Below are 24,508 nucleotides of genomic sequence, written 5' to 3' on the forward strand. Positions count from 1 at the left end.
CCGTTAAACAACGGCTTACGCCAACGATTTGAAAAGCAAATACACCCGCATATAGACGCCTGTTAGAGAGCTGTGTACATGGCATAATATAATATAAATACAGACTGCACACGAAACGCGAACGAACTAATCGACCATATTATGGTTTGCAATTACCAACAGAGGCAACAACGAAACCCTTCGACAATGGCCTTATCTTACAATCTCTCTCGCGTTAGAAATAGAAAAAAAAAAAAAATGCACCCGAGTATCGTTAAAAAATTAATTTTTTTTTTGATTTTTCACCATCGCACCTTGTAATTTCTCAAAACATCTCTCGAGAAAATTCTTCCATTCTCAATCATTCTCGTATATATTATAATACAACGAAAAAAAAACCAGTAATAGAAGAGTCGAATTTAACTCGAGGCTGATACTTCAGTTACGAGAAGAAAAAAATAAAATAAAATTGTGCAAGTAACAAATTTATTTCCCACCTTCCGATTATTCGTTATTATTTCATTTGTTACACTACAATGTGTACATAAAAAATAACATACCGAACGATTTTCTACACCGTGGGTAAATTTTTTTTTTTCATTTTTTCCTACTCCACCAAGCACAGTCGATGATCGTTGTGTTGCTAATATTTTACAGTTGGGACACGAACCTCACCCCCCGCCAATGTGCGAAAAATCGAGGGTGCGGAGAGGTGGATGAGGGGGTGAGGGGGGAGTTTACGGGTCACGGACGAACGCGACGTGCGAGATGGGCCGGCGTCGCGGTCGTCTCTCCGTCCCGGGGTTTTTGGCACTCACAGACACAGCCGCAGCTCACGTTTCCATACACGTACTTTGCAGACGGGAAATTTCGGAGCTCGCGCGCCCGTACAAAGTAAAACGTACATTGTATACGACAAATTGTAATAAGTATGAATAATATAAATATAATAACGGCGTTTTGAAAATATTACAATCGTTTTTAGATTTCGTTTTTTGGTGTATTTTTTATTTATTTATTTATCTTTTTTTTTTTGCCTTCTGTCATTCTACTTTTTATTTCCAGCGAATTGCAGGTTTCCCCGCTAATTGGGTTTCACGGATAATTTCAGTGCGAGTGGTACGCAACGTTACACCTGTGTAATTTGAATTTTGGCAAAAATTGGGAAAAATTGTGTCTGCGTGCACGAGGGAAAAAATAAAAAAAAAAAAAAAAAAAATAAATAAAAATCTCTACAGAGAGAGGGGAAATAAAAAGATTTGTTACAGGTATATTACGTATTCTCTGTAACGATTATAAGAGTAATTTTCGCAACTGCGCAATTACTTTTAACAACTGAAATTTCGTTCGCACGAAGACGTAAAAATTTTTTTTATTTCCCCGGGCGTGCAATCAATATACTTGTATTATATGTAATTAGGCAGGCTTATAAAGGTTTTAATCGCTTAAGGTTCGGATTTGAACCAATCATGATGCATGTTAATTTTTTTCCTACGTCAAATCGTCCGATCGTAAAGAAAATTGCACACGTATATGGGAAATTCCATGGGAACCCGACCAACGTTTGACCCTCAACTCTTCTGATTTTGTTGCAAATTTTTTCAGCAATTGTGTCAACTCTGTGACGGTACTCTGAATTTTAACGCTCGGTTACTTATAAATATTTAAAGTAACTTTGAAGAAAATCTGTGCTAAAATTCTCAAAAAAATTCTTAAATATTGTATTTTCTATGCAATTCATTTCAAGACCGGTTCCATCAGGGAACGATTTTTTTCATCGACTTTGTATTGAAAATGATCTAGAAACGTTCTAAGCGAAAGGCGGAATTTTTGAACATTTCTTAGGGGAATTGTCAGACTGTTTAAACAATTTTTTAGTAGACCAAAAATATTGAAAATGCTGAAAAAAGTAAGAAATAAAATCGGCCCATAATAAGCCTGGTCTTGGAAATGTTTAGCATAGAAGACACAGTGTCTGAGAATTATTTGAAGATTTAAAAAAACATTCCTTTCAAAATCACTTTCAATGTTTATAAATAATTACCCAGTTGATTTTAAAGTGTAAAAAATCAATCATGATACTGTTTCAGAGTTGAGAAATTTACTGAAATTTTCTTCAGCATAATCAAAAATGATTCGCGCGGATTTCGTGTGTATAAATTACAAGTAAAATTCATCATCAGATTCTAGGACTTCGGGGAAACAGAAAACAAATCATCATAGAAACAGCATTAGAATAAAATGACTATTTTCGTAGAAAGATGTTTTCGCTTTCTCCAATGACACATGCTGTACTACAATTGGCGTGATAAAAAAGCACGAAGATTCGAAACGGCGGTTTTTTTTTTCTTTTTTTTTTTCATCTCCACGTTTTTATCCAGCTTCTTTATTTCTTTCTCTTCCTCGTCAACCTGCACAGATAAAACGCGGTTTCACACGAATGCAGGGTTGCTTGGTGCTTCGCCACATGCGGCTCTTTCCATTCGCCAAAACTCATGACGATGATGCAGCAGCAGCAGCAGCAGCAGCAGCAGCATCGGGAATATTTATAATACTGCAGGAGGAGAGAGTGGCCGAGAAAGAGGGAGAAAATCGGGGGAGACGAGGGAAAAGGCGAGAGACGGGGGCGGCAGCACCGACTATGGCCTTGAACTTGACTGCTGCGCCGTTTTTGCAGCGCGCAGCCACGGCCCTCCACGTCGACGTAGTCGTCGTCCTCGTCCCCGTCGTCGTCGACGTCGCCGTCGTCGTCCGCCGAAAACAACAGACGCCCATAGGCGTAATTTTTATATTATTACTGAGGACAGGATTGCCAATAATATTCGATTATAAAAATTCCCCGACTCGTTCGCGCGTATTTCGCCTCAATGAAAATTGAAACAAATGAAAGGGAGGAAAAAAAAAAAAAAAATGTAACTTCATCTTCAAACGTTACAATTTCCTAATTTCAAAAGTCTTTGTACTTCATTTAACGAATGTTTCGCTAAAACTGTAACGTTTCGCGTAACCGTAGAAAAAAGATTTGAGTTGCAATTCTTGCAATAATTTTTTTTTTTTTTTTTTTCTTTCAGTTGAAAAGTAAAGATCTATGATTATTAAAGGTTCTCTGCAAGTATAGAACCGAACGCTGTAATAATTCTGACATTCATGCCGGTAAAGATATTTTACATAGGTTAAATTTTTTTTATCACTTTTCTATGGAAACAAATTTTATTCGAATTAGATTATTATACTGAACTGTGTTGAAGAATTTATTTCACGCATGCAACAAGATAGTGGATAAAATTGTACGATACTCTACGTACCATAAATTCAAATTTCGTTGGATTACGTTGATTTTTATTCCTCGTTCAATATATCTATAAATAATAACGAAAATGAAAGTAAAGAAGAAAAAAAAAAGTAATACCAGCACCAAATCGAGCTTTTGAAGAAATGGAAGAACGATCAACCAATCAATCGTTTACTAAAATTATTCGAATGATCGGTACTTTCAATTTTCATTATTAAAAAACCGAGAATAATACGTAAGGCGATTGAATCGAACCAACGATTTTTTTCCTCCCTAATTTTTCCAACACGTACTTTATACCGAGTCGTTATTTCGTTTTTTTTCGCAACGAATGTTACACACGTGAAAGAAGGAGAAGAAGAAGATGACGAGGAATCGAAAATGGAAGGTAAAAAAGGAAAAATCTATCTAAATCTAATCTAAATTTCAGGTCCTAGTCTCAATAGCGGAATTATTTTTTGACAATTCATACTTCCATTGAAAACACTTTGAAATTTCATGTAGAAGTATTCGTCTATCTTTCACTTATTATATCAAATAGGTATCTCAGCAAGTACGACAATGATAATAACTGATAGTTTAATCAAATAAATTGATATTGAATTGCTTAGAGTTCATGTGAGTAGAAGACCAAAAACCGATTGTGAGTAAGAATAATCGAGTGTCTGTCGATCAATAGAGTTTGAAAAATAATCGATCATATATACTCGATAAATAGGAGAAAAAATAATCGATCATTTTTGGTCATTCTCAAGACTGCTGATATGATATTTGGCAAGGTTCTACGCCAATGTATCTGGACGTTCCATCCGGCACCACACCAGCGAGAGTTGAGGTAGGCAGACTGTATAACAGCCTGGTCGATATCACGCTCTCACTTTCGCATGCTGCTGCTGCCGCGACGATGTGTACATATATATGTACGTATATATATATATATACGTATACACACTCACACACACATATGCATATATATACGTGCGGTAGATATCGCACACACAGCGAATACGCACAATCGGTGAATTACAGGTGTGTATGTAAAACGAGGATTCGGGTGTTTATAATACGTATGTACACACATATAATATATTTATATATATATATATATACACGCGGAGTTTTAAAAACGATCCCAGCAAAATATCTACGATATTACGATCGCGTACGGAAGAATTATTGCGTTTCGTTTAGCAAATGAAAAAATATGAAGGAAAGAGAAAAGAGAAAAAAAATAAAACATTTCGGAACTTATTGTTGAGAAGAGAAGATATATATATATATATAAAATAATAGGAGGGTGGGTAAAAAATTTTATACTCGCGAGAACTATAAATATGTAACTGTATGTTAATCGAGACGCGGAAATTATTTTATCACTTCCTTGTCTATGGAATGTATTTTTTACGATCATCTGTTCGCGCGATCGAAATTCGTTGATTCGATGAGGGAGAATGAATGAAAATAAAGAAAAAAAAAAAACAAAATGACCGAAACTGTACAATCGTGAGTGAGAGTGAAAATGAATTTATCAACGTTGAGCCGACGTACGTTACTGAATGATTTTTTTTTTTTTTTTTTTTTCTTTGCATTTCATTGATTCGTCATGTTTTTTCCCCTTGCCGATGAGTGCAACCCGCGATGAGGTAATGACAAAGAAGCAGATAAACTAAACCGGGTAACAATATGGACAAGGTGAAGAATTGAATATAAAAAAAGAAAAAAAAAAAGAAGAAAGGTACAAAAACAGGTGTAAGTACATCGGATCGACGACGACGACGACGAAAGAAATTACATCATCAAATTTGTATGTCATTATTATTCGATTATTCGTGTATCATCATTGTTACAATATTTATTCAATGTTATATTATTTTTTCCGTTACCGTTCTTGTTTTTTTTTTTATTCATCGACGGGAAGTTTTTTGAATTATTTTCATCATTTTCCCAACCTCCTCGTCGCTTATATCGCAGCGATGACGCGATCGTGTTTGAATAGCGAATTTTTTCTCACAATTGCACGAAATTAGAACAAATTGGGTTACTTACGTACAAACACACCCGCGCACAATATCGTATATATAAATACACGTATCGACGTACCATGCACTTACATACACGTGTGTCTATACAGATACTAGCTCGCGGCAAAAGGAGACGGAGTGATGGAAAAAGGAGAAAACAAAGGGAGAGAAAATATGAGCTATGAACGAGCGGCAAGGTGGAAATTTTTTTTTTTTTTTCAAACAATAAAATGAGAAAAAAAATTTCACCGGATAGGAAAAATATACGTTTCTTACTTTTTCTTCGTTTCGAAACACGCAGTTTACATATCGTGTGTATAGATTCGTGCACTGTATGCATAGGATACGATAGAGGATCGTCGAGTACAAAGCCGCGGCTACGAGGTAACAACACGCGTAACGCGTCGTAACATCGCGAACGAAATGCAAATATATATATAAGAGTACAAGTAACATATGCAGCACGGCGTGCAGAAAATCGTCGAACAAAGCGAAGTTTGGTGCGAGAATATGGAATGAAATACGAACAGGGACAAATATTTATACCCACGTTACTAATTTTTCGCATTCCTTTTTGCTTCCAGCCTGACAGACGTCTCAAAATTTTTCTCGCAGTCTTTTCAAAACTTCGGTGTTACCTTTTTCTAATCTCAATTTTTTTATCCACCAGCGAGATGAGATTTGAAAAAAACGAAATCGTCAAACCAATTTCGAAAACGTCATTTTTATAAAAATTTAACAACTTCGCACCGATCTTATGATTTTTAAGCATGCCATATTTTTTTTCGCAAGTTTTTAATCTTTCCACGTTGGAATTGTTTTTGGTTGTTTTTTTTTTTATTTCATCACATGCCTGGATCTAAATAGATTGCAGAATCGCATTATTTCCACGATCACGTGATCTATTTAGATCGGGGAAATAGGAAAGAATAGAACTAAAAAGAAAAAAAAGAAAATAAAATACTTCAATTCCGACACAAAGAAACTAAAAACTTGGCCCCACACATATTGTTATACGCATGTATCTATGTTTGAATTACTGACCTCGCTAATACAGATGTATTTACATCTTGCATGTATACATAGGCGTATTCGCGAAATATAAATTTGCATGCAAACAGAAGAGATGAAGAGACTAGAACGCTTATCTACAGTCTATAAATACACACGCAGAATTTTTAGATCGCTGCATGTATGCGTCACGTGTAATATCGTAGTGTAAATTTTACACATATATGTATAATCTGTGCATAAACGGTGAGTGACAACATTGAAATTTTAAACGCATTCCAGTGATGATATTTTCTCTAGTTATTTTCTTTTGCCCACTGCAGACGTAATATATATAGTATACGGTAGAATAAGTATCGATAGAATCGGTAGGTAATGCGTAAAAATACGTTGCATAAGGAAAAAAACTCGGACAGAATAGTGGAGAAAAAAAAACGAGCGAGAGAGGAATAAGCAAAGATAATTCAAATTTTTCTTAATCGAATTAAACGAAATTTACGCTTGAAAGTCGGTAAAAAAAAAAAAAATCGTCACACGATCGTCGAAAGTTACGATCGCGTCTCCCCACAAATTATTACATACTCATAATATGTGTACAGATAACAAATGCTTATAAAACTCTTACGTGCGTTTCGACGTGTACGTGTGTATTATTTTTCTTCTCATTCTCTGACACACACATTCTCTCTCTCTTTCTTTTTTTTTTTTTTATTTTCTGCTAACCTCTTTTTCTTTCCATCCGCGTGATCCGCGTACTTCGGCATGTATAATTTTAGCAAACGTAACCAAACGCGCAGAAATAGAATTTAAACCGGTACTGTATATCTTCCATTCGATTTTGTCTATGCAAAAAACGCGAAACGTTACGTTATACGTATACGGACTAGATTGGCGAAACGTTTACCTTTATACATACCATAAGTTTTATACCGAAAATTATAACCGTAGATTTGGTTATACGTGTAAAAAAACGAAAAAAAAAAAAAAAAAGAGCAACGACGAACGGGCATTGGAAAAAAAATTCAGCCGGCGCGTGATCAGCGCATCGCAACGTCAAAATGGCAACGATGATAAACGTGTGCGATAATATTAAGAACAATAATAACGCCGGTGATAACAGTAATATGAGAGAGAGAGAGGGGGGGGGGGGGGGGGGGAAGAGAGTAAGAGAGTAAGGTAGATAGAGAAAAAAGAAACACATCCACAGGCAGTGTAATAGGTCAGTTATTCGCAATCTGTTGAACGGCGACCGACGCACGGTGGCGATAAAATGTTATCAAGGTAAATTCTTATCTCTCCCTTCCCCACCCGTCTGTTAATTTCATTATTTCGTTTCGTTTTCATCGTTATACTTACATTATTACACGTAATATATTTCTTATTGGCGAGGACGTCGCCGCCCAGTTATTAAAATTATACACCATCATTATTTATACCGTTATTATACATTCATTCAAAGTTAATAATATCCACGCATCTATATGTAAGCCGAGCAGCTTGAAATATTATTGAGAAATAAATTTCAAACATTATATCACTGCACGGTTCGAGCTTTCGTATATACTCGAGTATATATATATGTGTATTATTTTTTGCTCTAAACACCAGACTGCAAATGTATATTATAGAAGGAAGTCGCGAAAACAAAATACAACAAAGAAATCCCCATAAAAAAAAAAAAAAAAAAAAAAAAATGCAAAGTGCAACTGAAAAACTACCAAAAAGACTAAAGTTTATTTTCTCTCATCTTTGGTTCTTTCTTGTCCGAATATTGTATTCCGATCACGTAACCAACCGCATCTATACATACATACATAACATACATACGTAAGTATACTTGATGTGTATATATATATATATATCTGTACATATAATACACATACCGTGTGTTCACAGTTGCACACGGTCTAATAGATAGCGCGGTGGTATAAAACGTCCGTTTACGGAGGGGCGGGGGAGATAATTTTTAGAAAGTCGACGTACGGCTGCGTTGAATTCTCTCTCCCAACGGATGACGGAGAAAAAGAATACACACACATGCGTATCAAACATACACGTATATTCTTTCTTTAATTAGACACAGTGCGAATGCGGGGGATATTATTTTGTTTTTAAACTTACACGACTATTGAGAGAGAAAAATAGAGAAAGACAAGATTGACGGGGAATATTTTCAAGGAAGAAATATTGTAAATGAAAATTGATTCCCTTATTTTGCGAAAAAGATGGAGAAATAAAAAAGAAGAAGTCAAAAATGGACGACGTACGAGATCGGAGAAGTTGGAGAGTGGATGGCGCGACGTGTCTGGCTGCGATACCGGCGCCAGAGTTGCCTACCTGACCCGTCTTAACAAATTTCGGCAGTACCCTGTTAGCGACAGGCGTAGATTTGCAGTGTGCTAGATTGTATAGATATACATGCGCGTGTATCTACATTCGTACATGATCGTACGTGTGTACGATAGATTATCGAGCAAACAGAGGAATGCGCGGAATACGCGCTCGGCCATTAACGTGGGTTTTAAAACCCGACCTACGCCGCGGACGAAAAAAACGACGACTGCGATCTCCCACCACCGCGATGCATGTGTATATACATCGTGGTTGTTCATTTTTTAACTCCCTTTTTTAAGGCGCGGATCAAAAAATTTGCGAAAAACCTGCCGGAGGTAGGAAAATATTTAGAGGTCGCTACCAATTATTGTAATATTTTTGACTTATTTTTATGTATACACCTTACGGACTTATGTATATGTTGGTTTATTATTATTATTATTATTATTATTATTTTGTATCGTGGTCCAATTAATCATTCACCGATCAGCAGCAAACTGCGCCGAACAATTTCGCAGTTGGCTGTCCTCGTCTTTTAACCGAAGGATCAATCGTCTCGGAGAAATTTGGATAACAGTTTTTGCTATCGAAATAGGAGTATCGCATCACCTTAATGTCCCTGTTTCGTTTTCGGTACTGATTTTTATGAACAATCATTAATTGGACCACGATACGAAAAAATAAAATAACATATTATATATATAAGTCCGTAAGGTGTACACATAAAAATAGATAAGAAAATATTACAATAATTGGTAGCGACCTCTAAATATTTTTCTACTTCCTATTTGTATTTGACACAAATTTTTCGAGTATAACCAGAGAATAATAGTAATAAAATTTACTATATTACACTTTCCAATTGTTTTATATGTAATGTGATAACAATAATGATAACGATGTATGATAATACGCGTTGTCAATTCGAATGTTACGTAGTTTATAATAAATATCACAGGCAAAACAAAAACTCACGTTGGTACGTATATATGTATGAACGATGTTAAAACCGGATCCGAATACGTAATGTAACCTCGATGTTTTTGATTTTCTTTTTCATCTTCAAGTTTACGAACTGAGGAGAGATATTTTTAAAAAGCTTTCATAATAATCGGTTCTCACGTATCGAGGGTCTCTCTTTCTCTTTCAGCGTTATTTTTTTTTTCAGGCAAGATCCAGGACATATTATTTTTGTTCCTCTTTTTATCCCTCGTTTCGATAACATACCCCAAAAGTGTTGGCGCGTGTTTTTCTCTTCAACAATTTCTCGGACAAGATTGTGTAATTGCATTATATATTACCGAACAGTTTAATTTCATCACATATTGTAATAATTTTGCTACATAACATACTTACTCGTAATTGACTACAGTTTCCATATTGTATTCCTCATTTCCTTCCTTCTGTCACTTATGTTTCGTTTCGATTGATATTAAGGATTTTCAGGAGGATAAGGATGAAACAAAAGATGTCACAAAAAAAGTGATTAACAAATTAAGAAAACTAAGATAAATAGGTACATGAAAGAAATCAAGGTCAGGAAAAATATCTCGACGTTGTTCCTACGTCGTCGTCGTCGTTGCCTTCAGTAATATCCTGACGTCGTTGTCGTCGTGCCACCACGTGCTAGCGATCGATAAGCGAGACTCACGATGCATAAGAGTCGAAGCTTACGTCAGGTTAGGATTATCTTAGATCTAGCCTTTTTTTAAGCTTAAGGTACAGGCCCGGCTTATGTTAGATTAGGTTACATATAATGCGTAGATTCAGGGTAGGTTAGGCTCGTTTGAGTTGTACGAAAATCAATCCAGGTACAAGCCTCAGACATTCTCATCGTTGAAAACAACTCAATGAAAACCGTCGTTACCGACATGCTCGACACGTGAATGGCGACGGCTTTTTTTTATCTTCTTCTATCTCACTCTTGTTTTGTTTTTCAACAAAGATGGTGGACGAGCAAAACTCCACATATGAACATTACACATCATATATATTGGCAAACTCGTTCGGTTGTGTTCACAATGCTAGTGTTTCATCATCGCCCCCCCCCCCCCCCCCCCCCCCGCCCCAAATTACCCCCCACCTTCCCCTTTGACTAGCGATGAGCTTACCGAGGCCACGGACAAGGTGCATCATGAAAACTGCATAACACATTGGAGTGGCTTACCTCGTCATGTGTGCAGTCCTCCTATTCGGCGGTTGAGGTATCGTTGATATCTGTCCGGAGGCCGTGGAGCGTTGACAACGTCGAGGATGACGAGGATGGGACGTTTTCGCGTTTGTTTATTAATATGCCGAACTGGCGTTGGCGTCTCGCGGAGTAAGGACGGAACACGCGATCTGTGATGTGACACGGACTTGAGTCGAGGTGGCAGCACGACGCGCTAGAAAACCCCTCTCGCGGAATATCGGGGAAAACAAAGACGCGAATCTGCTTTTCCTCTCCGAAAAGCTACCGCGACGCATTCACAGACTAGCGGAGATGCGAGAAACTCTCATGCAGCTGGACGGAGAGTTTGTTCCACGGTCTACGTGAGAGCTTCTGGAACCAGTGGAAAATGGCGTTCGTTCGCTAGCCACTCGTGTCGGCATCTGACGGCAGAATTGGAAAACCTCACAAAGAACTTAATGGTAGAAGTTCAGGCCGCTCACACCGCACGACGGACAGACAAACTTTAGGAACACTGTTTGTATAACGTGTTTGTCTGACTGTTCAGCGGATTACGGAGGCGCGAAAGCTTGCGAAGCAATAACAAAAAAGAAAATAAACAATATATTAATAAACAATGGGGTTTCAACTCTGACGGCACATGTCTCGACAGGAATTTAACACTCGACGTAACCCCGGACACGCACGTACGTAAACTTTTTCAAGGACGCAAAAGCAACCACCGCGCTCTCTCTCTCTCTCACCCCGTGTATTCGACGTGGTACTCGATTCTAGTGCAGCCACCACACTTTCACCTGGTTTCAAATATGGCCGACAAAAGTATGGAGCATCGGTGGAGTATCAAACCTGGAAACAGAATATAACACCGACTCAACATTGTGGCATTATTACTATGATTTGTTTCAACAAGGTTAGCGCGCTCAAGTTTTTATCAAACTTTGGCGATAATCTCAAACGAGTTTCTCTTCGTCGTTTGTTACCTAGTTTCTTTTTTCTCTACGCTTGTTTCGTCATCGCGACTGCGTTAACGTCGCTTTTCTAGTGGATAGCCTACTAATTTTCCCCCTGCCGCAACCCTTGACGGGATGGTCGACCGATAAAAATTCGTTTTCAGTTGTAAGATCGCCGGTTAATTTATTACTATCGGGTATCCACAATTTTTCCGGGCGAAATAACAGTGTGAGGAAACTCGATGCTGCGACGTGAAGAACGAAAAAAAAACTGTCGCCATGTTGGCATATTGGTATTCATGTCACGTGATCTCGTAGATTTCTCGAGATCTTCAATTCTCACACTCACTTCACGCTGATGCGAGATGATGCTAAGCTTGAAAATACATTAATAAAAAAAAAAGAAAAATTAAAAATGTTTAATCGTATTGAACGACTACGATTCCATTGGACCAAAATCTTATGATAAAGAAAAAATAAAAAATCAAATGAATAAACATATAACCAAGTATGTCCGGATGATCTTTCTTTTTTCTTTTCGGGTAACCGTGAGCGGAAGTTTAGTGGAGAACTTTCACTCACTTCAAGTTCAAAGAAAGCAATATCAAGTAACCGAATCACGGTTTAAAAAAATTTCGCAAGTGTCGAACGCATCGTACCAATTACCACGGTTTATCATCACACACGTACGATTTTTCGAAAAACTAAAAAAATGTTATCGATATTTATCAGCGTTAGGATGGAGAGGCTACACTGTAGCTACGGTTAGGAAACGGAACGCTCATTCAATGACGATCCCATAACGAGCGATTAAGGAACGCTGGAAGTAGACGCTGTTTAATAATAGTAATAAAAATAAGAAATAAACAAGTACGTACTAACGCTACTATCTTAAATTTTGAGGATATGTACAGCCACGTTTTCACTGGGTTTCCAGGAGTCGGTATCTTTCGGCGGGACGGTCACCCTAAGCCTTGCAAAAGAGCCTTTGACCAATCTTTCGGGGTTCATGGCGACGCAGTCGTATATTTTGTTGCAAAAGTATCGCAAGCTGGACGGTAGAATCAAAATGTGGGGCTGTTGATGCATGAACGCGTATTTCTCCCACAGGTCCGTGTCAACGTTGACCTCTTCGGAAGGCGGCACCAACGGATAAAAGCACTTCTGGGCCAGAAGATGAGTCGCCAGACGCGTCAGTCTGTCGAACCTCGTGGAGTTGCTAATTCGAACAGAGACAAGTATGCAGGCTAATTGTGAATGCAAGAGGTTTCGCATCACTTCCAGAAATACTTACAAGCTGATTTCCTCGCGTCCCAAATGCATCAGAGAGTCTACCGAAGTGCTTCCGATTATTACACCCTCAATATCGATCATGCAAGGGTCTGGCATCAAATGCAGATTCGGATATGTATGCTTGAGCCTGAATTCCGGTGTAGGGAAGATCGGCTCGTGGTGAACATCGCGGTTAGACGACACCAAGATCACCTGAGTACACGTGCTGCAAAATAATGAAATTCTCCAATAATATCGTTCGAATAAAGTCCGAGAAGACTGAGTGACCAATTCCAGGTTTTCATCCAAACAACACCGGCGAATAGACTGAAATTTAGAATCTCAATCTCCGATTAAAAGAATGCCTTACTCTTTCAGTTTGCGCATGATATTTCCAACGCACTGTTCGAAAAAGTCATCGAAAGTTAGCGCCATCTCGCATTTTTGTATCTCCGTGTGACTGAACTCGACGAAGGGTCCGACTAGTATGAGAACATGGGGTTGATTTTCACTGACATAATCAATCAGCTCTAGGAGAGGTTCATAGGCGAGATTATCCGACTGAGTGAACGGGCCTGCGGCAACGACTATCCGAAGATCACTGCCAGCCAGTTTTGGGGACGCTGAAGGTGGCGCAGGCGATTCGAAAAATAAGTTCTTTACAACGAGTGTATGCCCAGTTGGATTCACACCCTTTACAGACACGATTTGCCCCGGAAATACGGAGTACTGATCCAGCTTTCCAAGATCCAATTTGACCCTGACCCCGGAAGACAGGTGCTTGGTTCCCTCAAGCATGATCGAAGCGGTGTTCAACTTCCCCTCGGAGTCGCAGCAAATTCTACCGTAGCTCTGTATCTGATACTGACTCCTCGAGTAAACGCCAACCGGTTCGATTTCAACTTTATCAATGTTGTTGACGGTCTTGCACATCGCGGATCCGAGTTCCTCGCCGACAATGTCCAAAGCCTCAGCTTTACTGAGGAGCTTTTCGTACATGTACAAGGCTTTCGAAGGCACGTGTGGCTGGTCCTCGCTCCTCTTCACCTTTACTTTGCGTCTGCTGTTCTCGTCGGTCTTCCAGCTCTCAGGATCCGAGCCAAATTTCAACAATATCTTCCCTCGATTGGCTGATGGTGTCGAGGCATGTCTGCTTGGCGTCGTTCTGCACCAGATATTGTTCGGAAAATAATTATTTGTGAAAACCTATCTCGACTAGCAAGATCATCCATATAAATGTAGTATTCTTGTCCCTTACACTTTTGGGGAGAAACTCGACGGCGTAAACGGACTGTCCACCGCCCGGACCTTGACCTCGGAGTTATCCTGCTCCCCCTCGGGGCTGCGCAATCGTTTTACCTGTTTTTGAGGGAAAAATTATTGAAAGAAGAAGATAGAATTTTATATTACCGATTTTCTTTTCTTTTGCTCTACTCTATCCTTTCCTTTTCATCGTCTATACGTATATTCTTAGTCAACCGCGGTATGGGCGAGCGTGTAATGCCCACATCGAAGAGGCCGCCGTAGACGAGTGTGTATCTAGTCACGAATATTAACAACAACGTGTACTAAATTCATACTCGTCTATGGAAATGCCTCTCGTGCTATTCTCAATATTTTGAAAAAAAAAAACAAAAAAAAAAACATTGCATTCGTAGTTGATAAACCTTCACCGACATATCACCCTCATCCGTTGCGTCTCCCGATCGTGCTTAATGAGTGTGGATCTAGTCACAGCTTGGAAAAAATGTGCACTAGACCGTCACTCACTCAGTACAATGAGAATTTCTTTCGATATCTCCATTACGGTAGATCAACTATTACAAAAGACCTAACTCACGTAGTTCAACGAAGTGGGAATGTAAATATAAATCTCTACATCGGCGTACCATCAGTATTGTTTATTGGGAGTGTGGAACGAGTGCGGGAAACAGGGAGTGTCATCAGCATCGACATTAGGAGTTAGAGTAGCGTCAGCAGAGCCGACGTCGTCTAGAGGAGGTTAACAGCTTTTAACCCGTCACCATTTAATATATGTATATATGTATATACATATATACACTCCTTTTATTACGCATTGTTTCAATCAATTTCAACCATTTCATTGCTCGTTCTTTACCAGCGAGAGAAAGACAAATACAGATATACTGTGGAGGGATGTAAAGTTGTGGAATGAGATGAAATTGGAGCACGAGAAGAAAAATGAATGAGAGATAATATAGAATATATACGGAAAAAGGAACACGTGGCTCTCAGAAGATCCTAAAACTATCCTCAGATCAAGACCAGGATCGCCAAGTATTAAAAACAGACATCTGTGATCCCTTCAGCATTTTGAAAAGACAAACAGTTGCGAAACGGTCTCTCTTTTGATAAAAGAAATTTCTACTAAACAAAGGAGGAGAAAAATAACGATTTCTGAATTGTTTCTCTTCATAGATTTCTGAAATTATATATTTCCTGATAGATTTTTAAGCAAACAATGTTACACGATACGTTTCTGAATGCTCGTGAAATACGAGATTGAAAAGAAAAGTGCGATATTTTAAATTCGACTAAAACCCAGTCAGTTTTCGATTACATACTGGGAATTCCCTGACCCTCCCACTCCCTGTATCACAATCTCTATTTAACCCTGCGCAAGCGTCTCGTTGCAGCGGCAAAGACGAAGACGAGAAGCAGCAAAAGCAAAACCGAAGCAATAGCGAGCAGCCAGGCAAGCAAAGCAAGGCATCCATCCATCCATCCATCCACCAGTGCTCGACTGGCAGCCCCCGTCGCCCCTTTTCTTTTTCTCTCTTTCGCTCGCTCTCTGGGTTTTATAATATTACTGCAGGCAGTTGCCTGCCTGGCAGCCAGTTGGTCGGTGGAGCCAGAGGCAACCGATGAATCTCACACACCACGATGAGACCGTGGGAAATGCCGTTGAACTTTTACTACTTTGGCCAGTCATACACACGAACCATATCGTACGACACGCAAAGAATTCGCGATGTAATCGAAGCCGGGATTTATGGTAAACGTAGAACGTAAAACTTGCGCACTTCTCTTTCGGACCCACGGAAACGAGTCGGTTCCCTAAATCAACGTACGCATTTATTTATTTATTTATTCCACGTATCGTAATTATACACACCGACGATGTTTAAAATTGCAGATTCGTCGCCGCATTTGCGTTTACAAATTGCTAAAGAATAAGGACTTAATAAAAGTCGACTTAACGGCTTAAAGAATAAACGTATAAAGAGAAACAAAATACAAATTTAAAAACATTTTAGTCCGATTATGATCAACGATACGTATTTTTTTTAAACTCTAATCACGCCCCAGTCACGAAAAAAAGTTGCCGAGACAAGTTATTCGGTATTAAAAAAACTGTACGATTATCAAGATTATACCAATAAGATTGTTGAACACAGTTTGACGGTAAATTTGGAAAGGTGAAATATGGGGCGAAGGGGATAAAGTTTGTGAATTACATCGATTTACAAATTTTTTGCACATGCTTCTGGTACGTAGTGCGTATATTTCTCCCACCTTTAATTTCATCTGTTCCTCTCTTCTCAGCAGAAATGTGAATAAACATGTATTATACAATACACATATGCAAGATTAGATCAAGTCGTTTTGTATTTTGTATTCTTGATCCCCCCCCCCCCCCCCCCCCCCCTTTGATCTCGGATTTGTGGATATCAGACGAGCCTATATTGATTTTATTCAATATGATTACATACGAGCCTCCTACAATGAACACATAAACACGTATCGTCTACCAACAAGCAGATTTAATTCCGTTTGATTCCTCTGATTCTCCCTCAGTTACGAAAGCGATGATGCACCAACAGCATATACGCAGTATATGTATCATTTGTTATTTCATTTTACTTCATTTTTTTTTTTTTTTGAATTTTTTCTTTTTCTTATTTACATTATTTTACCGGGAAAGTCACGCAAGAATCGACGAGGGAAGCAGCAACGAAGCGTCTTTCGCCATTCGCCTCCAAGATTAAGGATGTATACGGCGTACGGTCCGGTAAAAAATTATTAAAATAAAAAATAAAAAAAAAAAATGATTACTTTGAATAATAACAAAATATTGAAATGAAGGTTGATTCGTTAGTTGAATTTTGATATCGGATGAATCTCGCCTCGATAAATCATCAAGTTACAAAACTGTGAATTCAAATGAAGAAAGTTCAGTTATTTCGTGACTTCAGATAATTATCCTAAATTTGATTGCAACACATTCTTTGAGTAAATTATTTGTTGTTAACTTGGTAGCCAGGAAATAAAATCGTCATCGCTTTAAGCGATTTGTGAAGAATTAATTAGCATGATTAAAACGATCCGTACCTACATAATTTATTTTTTTTTAGCAAACGTGATGGAAAAAATTTGTACGAGTATACGTCTAGTAATTTAACGTTGCTTTCAAATTTCAATCAACACAGATATTTCGATTGAGTTGTGTAGAAAATTTTTGTTCAGACTATACACGACCGATACATCTTTAAGATCGTTACAAACGTTGACGCAGGGAGTTTCGGTCAATTGTGCTTAATTAATGAACTCCACCACGAGGCGACCGCGTGCTTCAACGAAACTAACAACGAATAATTATACTTCGGGGGTTGCCGCCCCAAATTGAAGCAAGGAAAGACATCGCCTATTACGAGGCATCAGTGATTGGATTGATTTTTATAAAAAAAAATATCGACAAAATCAAGCAATCGATCAGTGCGGGGATTATTTGGAAAAATTGAAATACACAAAACTTCGACTTGACAATAAATGGAAACAGTAAGAAGAAGCGACGATGGAATTGATGAGAAAAAAAAAGAAAAGAACAAAAACTATTTCGCCTCAATGGTTGGGACATTCCATCCATTATCGATTAATCATCGAGAAATACTGTCTGGCTGAGTGACCGTAACAGCACTGCTGAAACAACTTGAGCAGGTCGAGGAATTGAAAAAAGAAGAAAAGCGTGATAGATTGTTTAATACGCGGATCACGTAGCGCGTGATGATTTCTCGTTGAATATTTTCTATTCTCCGTTTATCATTTATCATCTTTCATTCTGTATCCGCGAGAAGGTGCCTAGAGAAAGAGAAGAAAGAGAGGGGGAACAGATTAACGGTTCTCAGCTTTTTCTTATCCTTATTCTTTCTCTTAGTGTTCAATTCCGAGAAATATGGGTGTATGCTGCACAAGCACACACGACACACGCAAAGAATGAAATACCTACGCGATGCAGGTACGCACGAACGGTTGGGCCTTAGCCGTTGGGCCTTTTGTCTAGGAGATTTTGTGGCGCAGGGAAAAAAGGAACAATAGATGCCCGAGTAATGGCTGCACTGCAGAGCTACTGCAACAACAGCCCGGAATTCGAATGCATATCTGTATAGTTATATATAACCGATGACGAAATTTGCGGAATAAGATTTCTTTCGCGAGCCTCGATTTTCGTGCGATTGAATCGAAGCGATCGTATTGTAGAATATCGGTAAACATCGACAAAGAAAGACGTGTTAAAATCTCCGGAAACAAGCCCAAGGAAAAGATGGAGAAAGTACATTTTTGAAAATCGCAATTTGAACGAGGACGTTTCATGAGTAGAATAAGGAGCTGTGCGGAGAGGAATTATTTTTTTATATCGATCTTTGGTGCAACTTATGAGTATCATCGATAGACTCAACGAGGAGAAACGGATACAGCGAATCAGTCTCCGATTTTTACACGTTTTTCATTGGATCACCGAGTAAACACGTTTCATTGGGAAATAAGGAAACTAGTGTGGCGGTTGGGGTGACTTGGTGAGAAGGGATGGATGCACGCGCGTTGGGACTCAACAGGTTGTTGCGCCGAATGTGGAAGACGGAAGATCGCGAAAGGAAACAAAATACGAGAAAAGTGGAAAAGTCGTTGAGAGAAAAACAATGATCAGAACAAGGACCTGAGAAGGGGTTGAACGGGAAGTTCGTGAAGTCGGCGTCGGATGAAAGTCGTTACGATCAGGGGTTGAAGAGGCGGTTGGAACGTTCGAAATCCGCCGAAAGGGTGTTCAAACGGATGAATTATTAAACGAACGAAAGAACGATCGATGAAAAGACGCGAAACACGATTCACTTACTGATCGAACGACACGAAGAACCGTTCGGAAACATTATACTATACAGAGAGAGGACGCTTTACGACGACGATTGAGAAGCGTTATGCCTACCGGCGATTATGGCGGACACGTCCTTGAAAACTGAAATTATTCCTTTGGAAGAAGAAATCTGGTGGACGGGTCCGAGCGGCGAAGGAAGAGGAAGAGGAGACGCGGGCAGTGGGGATGGATGCCGATCCCCACCCGCCTTTGTCAGGGACAGGACGGAAGACACGAACTAACTCTGCAGTCCGCCGGTCAAAGTGTAGAGGAGGGGAGGGATAATGGCGGCAATCTACCTGGCCGCAGGATTTTTGTGGCGGGAAATAACAGGCCCGAAACGTAACGATACGTAACGAAACGGGCTCGTCGAGGGGCCCAACCGACGATTTCGATTACGACAAAAAACCACCTGTCGGAGGTGAAACCTCGCCGAACGGGGCCTTTTCTCTCCTCTCTACTACACTCTTCCCGGTCGGCAGGTTTGCGCCGCGATCGATCCGTCGGAAAATCGGAAAAACATTGTCGAGACTCCCGCTTTCTCTCGCTCTCATATTTTCGTCGTACTTGACGATCTTTCGATACTTCGAGAAATGTGGAAGACCCGAATGCGCGGTGCAAGACAATCAATTTTTACCAATCAACGAGATTTGGGATCTTTTTTATATACTACTCGATTTTTTTGCTTCAAGATCGATTTTTTATAACCGAAGAATTTCGCAAGGAGTCAGAAGACGACGACGAATTGCTGAACTAGGCGTCGAGACTCTCCACTCCACACAGGACACGTACACACGAATCCACGATCGATTTTTCGTCTTCTTATTCTTGTTTTATTGTTCGTTTTTCTTCCTCTTCGTCTTCAACTCTCCCGAGTTATTACAACCCGATGCGTCGCGGGGAACGCGATACGACAACGCGACACGTGAAGAACGTGAACGTGAACGTGAACTGTCCACTTGACTTCTCTTCTCTCTCCTCTTTTTCGAGGTGTCGCGTTTCGTGCGGTGATATAAAAACGACAGTAGCCCTCATCCTCCGTTATTTTCCTACACCAAAATCTCAACTCTACTACTAAAGTCTAAAAACTTGAATTCAGACGACCATCTATGTTACACTATGTAGTCGGAGTTTCTTTTCCTTAATCTTTTTAGTATAAAATTCGTGATTAGGCTCATTTAACGTTTCATAACAGGAAGTGATAGAGTGATTTTCGAATCGATTCTACTGAACTCCAAATATCAAGCACACAAACACGCACAACGACTTGGTATTCAATATTGTTCAATGTTCAACGAAACTTTAACCTGTGACTACAAGTTGTATAGATGATCTTGAAACATTTGAATGCCGAGTTATTACAAGTTCAAGTTTTTTAAAGTAAGGAGTCGAGATTAAGGTCTGAGGAAGGACCACGAATTCGACCGAGAGACGCGGGAAGAGAACGAGACGCGTACGCGCCGGCCGACGGCCATAAACTTGACTCGATGCTGCTCTCTTCTCGAAACCAACACCGACACCGACACACACTGACTCTGGTTACAGAAACTCGGTCCCGGCACAAAGAACGCGCGACAGTGTTGCCAACACACGATCTTTCAAACGTCGCTGACCGTGCACAGCACCGTATGCTTCCCAGGGACGTAATGTTAAGTCCCAGAGCCCGGACCCCGATTTTGTAGTATAAAAACTCGGCAAATTACCCTATAAACTGGACGGTACTGAAAATTTCAAGAAATTTTCTTCCACGGTACTCGGACCTTTCGGCAGTCGTTTACGATATTACAACACTTGTGACTGCCGTAATGTAGAATACTAAAGGAGCGGAATTAACAGCTCGACGAATTAACGTGGTATCGTCTGTTTCAATTTGCATAATCAACGAATCGAGTAAAGTTCATCTAATAGAAAAATCGGCTGAATTGGTAATCAAACTTTCCAAAAATTATCCGACAATATATTCCAACTACAGAATCAAAAAAATTGACGTCAAAATCAAGGTTGGAGTAGGTTCATTTCCCCATGGCAAAAAAGACAAACAAAGAGATCGCGAGTTTGGATAAACAATGTTGTATGAAATTACGCAGGTCCAGAATAATGCGAAAACCAGGTACGATGTAAATCGTATCGCGTGCTTTTAGTAATGTACAATCATTTTTCGCCGATCGGAAGCGCGGCGCATTTTAGCGAGAGACGAACACATGCCAATCCGCATTTCCTTGGAGATTCATATATATACGTGTCGTTCTCTGTCTGACGGGTTTGAAAAAAATCGAATCCGAAAAGCCGTTGGAACGAACCGGACTTTGATTCGAGAATTCACGATGCGTACTCCGAGCGGCCGACAAACAGGCGGCTCGATATTCCGTTACCTCCAACGTTTCCGCGGCAAGGCATGTATTATACCCGAGTGAGGAATTTCCTCTCGCTGCCAGGTAAATTGATCTTGTTTTAAAAAATTTTTTTTACTACTCCTGTCTTTTTACACCACGATCTTGTTCGAACGAGTTCTTTGTTGTTTTCGAAGCAAGTTTGAACGAACGTTGCAGTTTTAGATTCTCTTCATTCTCCGACTCGTTGACGACTCACATAATAATATTATTATTACTATTACTACTACTACTACTACTACTATTATTATTATTATTATTATTATTATTATTACGATGAAATTGCGGATTTATATTTTACAAAAATAGTTGAACACATCGCGCCGCGTGAATTTGATCATGGAATTTCAATGAACGCGGACGGAACGAACAAACGACAAGGTTGAAATGTCTTTTTACGATAATTTGCAACGCGCGAAAATCTTTGCTGATGATAACACATGTATTCATGAAATTATATTGCAGCTCGAAATTTTCGTCAAATTACGAAGCGGCGCGCGTTCGCCTGACGTAAGCTTGGCAACGGCGCTTTCATCAAACTGCCTAACGCTCTGCTCGGTTCCTGCTCTTCTACCACCACCGGCTGCATCGGTCGGCTAGCCGTCAGGATCGGGAGGAGAGGCGGTTTCACGGAACAAGGGGAGAGGTAGAAAAGAGACGAGAGAAAAGTGGGGAATGAAAGAGAGAAAAAGAGACGGACACAAAGCCGGATAGGAACCTTGGGAGATTCGAAATATTTCCAAAATTCGCCGGAGGGAAAAAGTGGAATGGAAAAAAAAATAAAACCGTACGAAACGATGATTCCTTTCCATTATCATGGGGAAAAAAAGTAAACCACAATTTCCAACACACGTAGAGACACGCACATACGCATGTAAATCGATCTTCTTTGCCTGGGAACCAACCAATGAAGAGATTATGAACAAAAAATGAAAAGATTAAAAAAGTTGAGGCAACTATCAGCAGCGAGCTGAAAACCTGCGCGGCAAACAAACGAAAAAAGTAACAGCCAAGAAAGCAAAACTCGTAGCGTACAGAACGTGTATGTGATCTGCCTGCTCGACTGAGGATCGAAAACGAGTATCTTGATCTCTAAATGATACCTGCGTGGCATAATACATGGAGGAAAGGATAGAGCCTGCAATGAGGGGGAGATACAGGAATGAATCACACGATGGCGCATACTTTCGATAATGCCTTTATAATGATGGGTTGTGGAAATATCTCCCCCCCCCCCCCCCTCGCTCTGCCCCTTTAGCTCCGCTACTCTAAGAATATATCCTGACATTATTATCTTCCACCTGCGGTGAATAGAATTTTTGACTATGTTTGGATATACTGTTTGGGATTTCTTGAATAGAATTAAGTAATAATTTATCGGCCCGTAAAAGCTGCAAAAGCGAGATAAATAATTCTGGGAAACTGTTGCAATAAAAGATACAATGCACGTTTTTATAAAAACACAATAAAAACAATGGAAAAATTCATGTCTTACAACTATTATGGAAAAATGTATTGTTTTTACTCACTCTTGGCGTCGTTGGGGTTTTCGCACCGTAGAGCTCCAGAATATCTTCGTCATCACTGGGACCAAGTTAAGGAATCTGCTTGTTATTTTGAAAAGTATTTGTACCAGGTCTGACAGTTTGGCGAATTGAGTTTCCAAGGTTTACGTGCAAGAATTTCAACTCAATTTGTTTGCAAAGGATACTTGTACTGTTTCATTGAGTGAGAGTTATACACGGCGAGTTTCGACAGTTTGGCATCAGCCTTTGAATTACCAGCGGAGCCCGTGTCTTTCTTCAACTCGTTTCTTTCCATCCGCAGTAAATACTCCACAGTTGGGTTGTCGCCTCGGCACTGTGACACGCTGAATGCCATCCATGTTTCCACCAGCGCTTCTTCGTTTAAATTGTACAAATCGCAGAGATCAAGACCTGCGGAGGATCAACCATGTATTAGAAAATAGACTGTTAGCTATCAAAATGTAGGTAATCGTGCATGTGATCAGTTTTCCCAAATCAATTTTTCGGATTTCGGTAGAAGGGCCAAAGAAAACAGTCTACTAAAACGGTGCGGTTTCTTTTCCAACCCCCAAAATTAGCGAGACGCGTTTCGACAGATATCGAAATTCCTCCTGCAGGATTTTAACTTCTACGTGCGAATGACGAACGCGAATGCTGAGATTTCGATACTCACATTTATTGAGAGTCGCCTCGTCGTTAACGACGACTCCGAAGACAGCGAAATGCTCCTTCAAAGCATCCTTCAACACCATCTTGTTGTCTGAACTCTGACCGACTGCACTCTGTTTTCCCGCCAAATATATTTACGTACCTCGAGGTCTCTGGAATAGCGAACATAACCTCACTCAATATCACGCTCTCACTCTATCGGTGTCTCTGTTTTTCCCTCCTCCACATCATGACTTGAGAAGGACAAGCTAACCATGCAAGTGCACGAGGCTAATTATTCAATCGTAAAAAACACCAATCACACTGCTATTTGAGCGATAAAAAATCTGCCGAAAAATAAACGCGCATTGTATCAACAATAAGAGAAACAAGTGATTATCGGCGACGCGAAACGACCGTTGTAAGTATTCAAACTTTCCTGATTCAAACTCTTTATTCTTCTTATCCTTACGCTCTGATTGGCTACTAGTCACATCCGGTGCTTCTCCACTACGCCGTTGATTGAAAAATATAAAGACGCGTATCGCTGCGCAAATTTTCCTGACCTGGGAGCATAGAAGTATTATGCATGCGAATACGCTCATCTCCGAAATGGTCTATTAGGACTTGGCATTCCGATAGTACAGTAATGTTTATTAATGCTTTGGAAATCCGGCTAACTTATTTTCGGTCCGAAACAAAATGCGAGTTTGTTTCTATAAGTATTATATGACAATGACTGACAGTGCTGGGTACCAGAGAGA

At 39.6% G+C, this 24,508-nt stretch overlaps 1 protein-coding gene and 1 long non-coding RNA gene across 3 annotated transcripts; one reads left to right on the forward strand and one right to left on the reverse strand.

The window, feature by feature from the left end:
• Nucleotides 1–10,804: 10,804 nt before the first annotated feature.
• Nucleotides 10,805–24,474, reverse strand: LOC124308550 (DNA polymerase alpha subunit B). Of its 2 annotated transcripts, XM_046771364.1 has the most exons (8): nucleotides 23,770–24,474; nucleotides 23,282–23,507; nucleotides 23,100–23,154; nucleotides 14,288–14,388; nucleotides 13,400–14,194; nucleotides 13,052–13,255; nucleotides 12,636–12,976; nucleotides 10,805–11,653 (listed from the first exon to the last, which is right to left on the reverse strand). In XM_046771364.1, the coding sequence occupies exons 1-7, from the start codon at nucleotides 23,846–23,848 to the stop codon at nucleotides 12,649–12,651; spliced, it is 1,788 nt and encodes a 595-aa protein (XP_046627320.1). In that variant the 5' UTR covers nucleotides 23,849–24,474; the 3' UTR covers nucleotides 10,805–11,653; nucleotides 12,636–12,648. The 2 variants fall into 2 exon arrangements, with proteins under 2 accessions (XP_046627320.1, XP_046627319.1); XM_046771363.1 differs by lacking the exon at nucleotides 10,805–11,653 and having other exon boundaries at nucleotides 12,568–12,976; nucleotides 23,770–24,473.
• On the forward strand, nucleotides 20,485–22,417 carry LOC124308564 (uncharacterized). Its single transcript, XR_006909019.1, has 2 exons — nucleotides 20,485–21,615; nucleotides 22,036–22,417. It is a non-coding gene; the product is annotated as an uncharacterized LOC124308564 (long non-coding RNA).
• Nucleotides 24,475–24,508: the final 34 nt, after the last annotated feature.

Source organism: Neodiprion virginianus, chromosome 7 (assembly GCF_021901495.1).
Source record: "Neodiprion virginianus isolate iyNeoVirg1 chromosome 7, iyNeoVirg1.1, whole genome shotgun sequence".
Lineage (NCBI taxonomy): Eukaryota > Metazoa > Arthropoda > Insecta > Hymenoptera > Diprionidae > Neodiprion > Neodiprion virginianus.

What these genes read in the sequence shown, in the direction of transcription:
- LOC124308550 (XM_046771364.1), bottom strand. Translation starts at nt 23,848, where the DNA reads ATGGTGTTGAAGGATGCTTTGAAGGAGCATTTCGCTGTCTTCGGAGTC. An exon ending in CGAGGCGACTCTCAATAAAT is followed by an intron (nt 23,508 to 23,769) that starts GTGAGTATCGAA and finishes GATCCTCCGCAG; the next exon opens with GTCTTGATCTCTGCGATTTG. An exon ending in TCGAGTTTCTCCCCAAAAGT is followed by an intron (nt 14,195 to 14,287) that starts GTAAGGGACAAG and finishes TATCTGGTGCAG; the next exon opens with AACGACGCCAAGCAGACATG.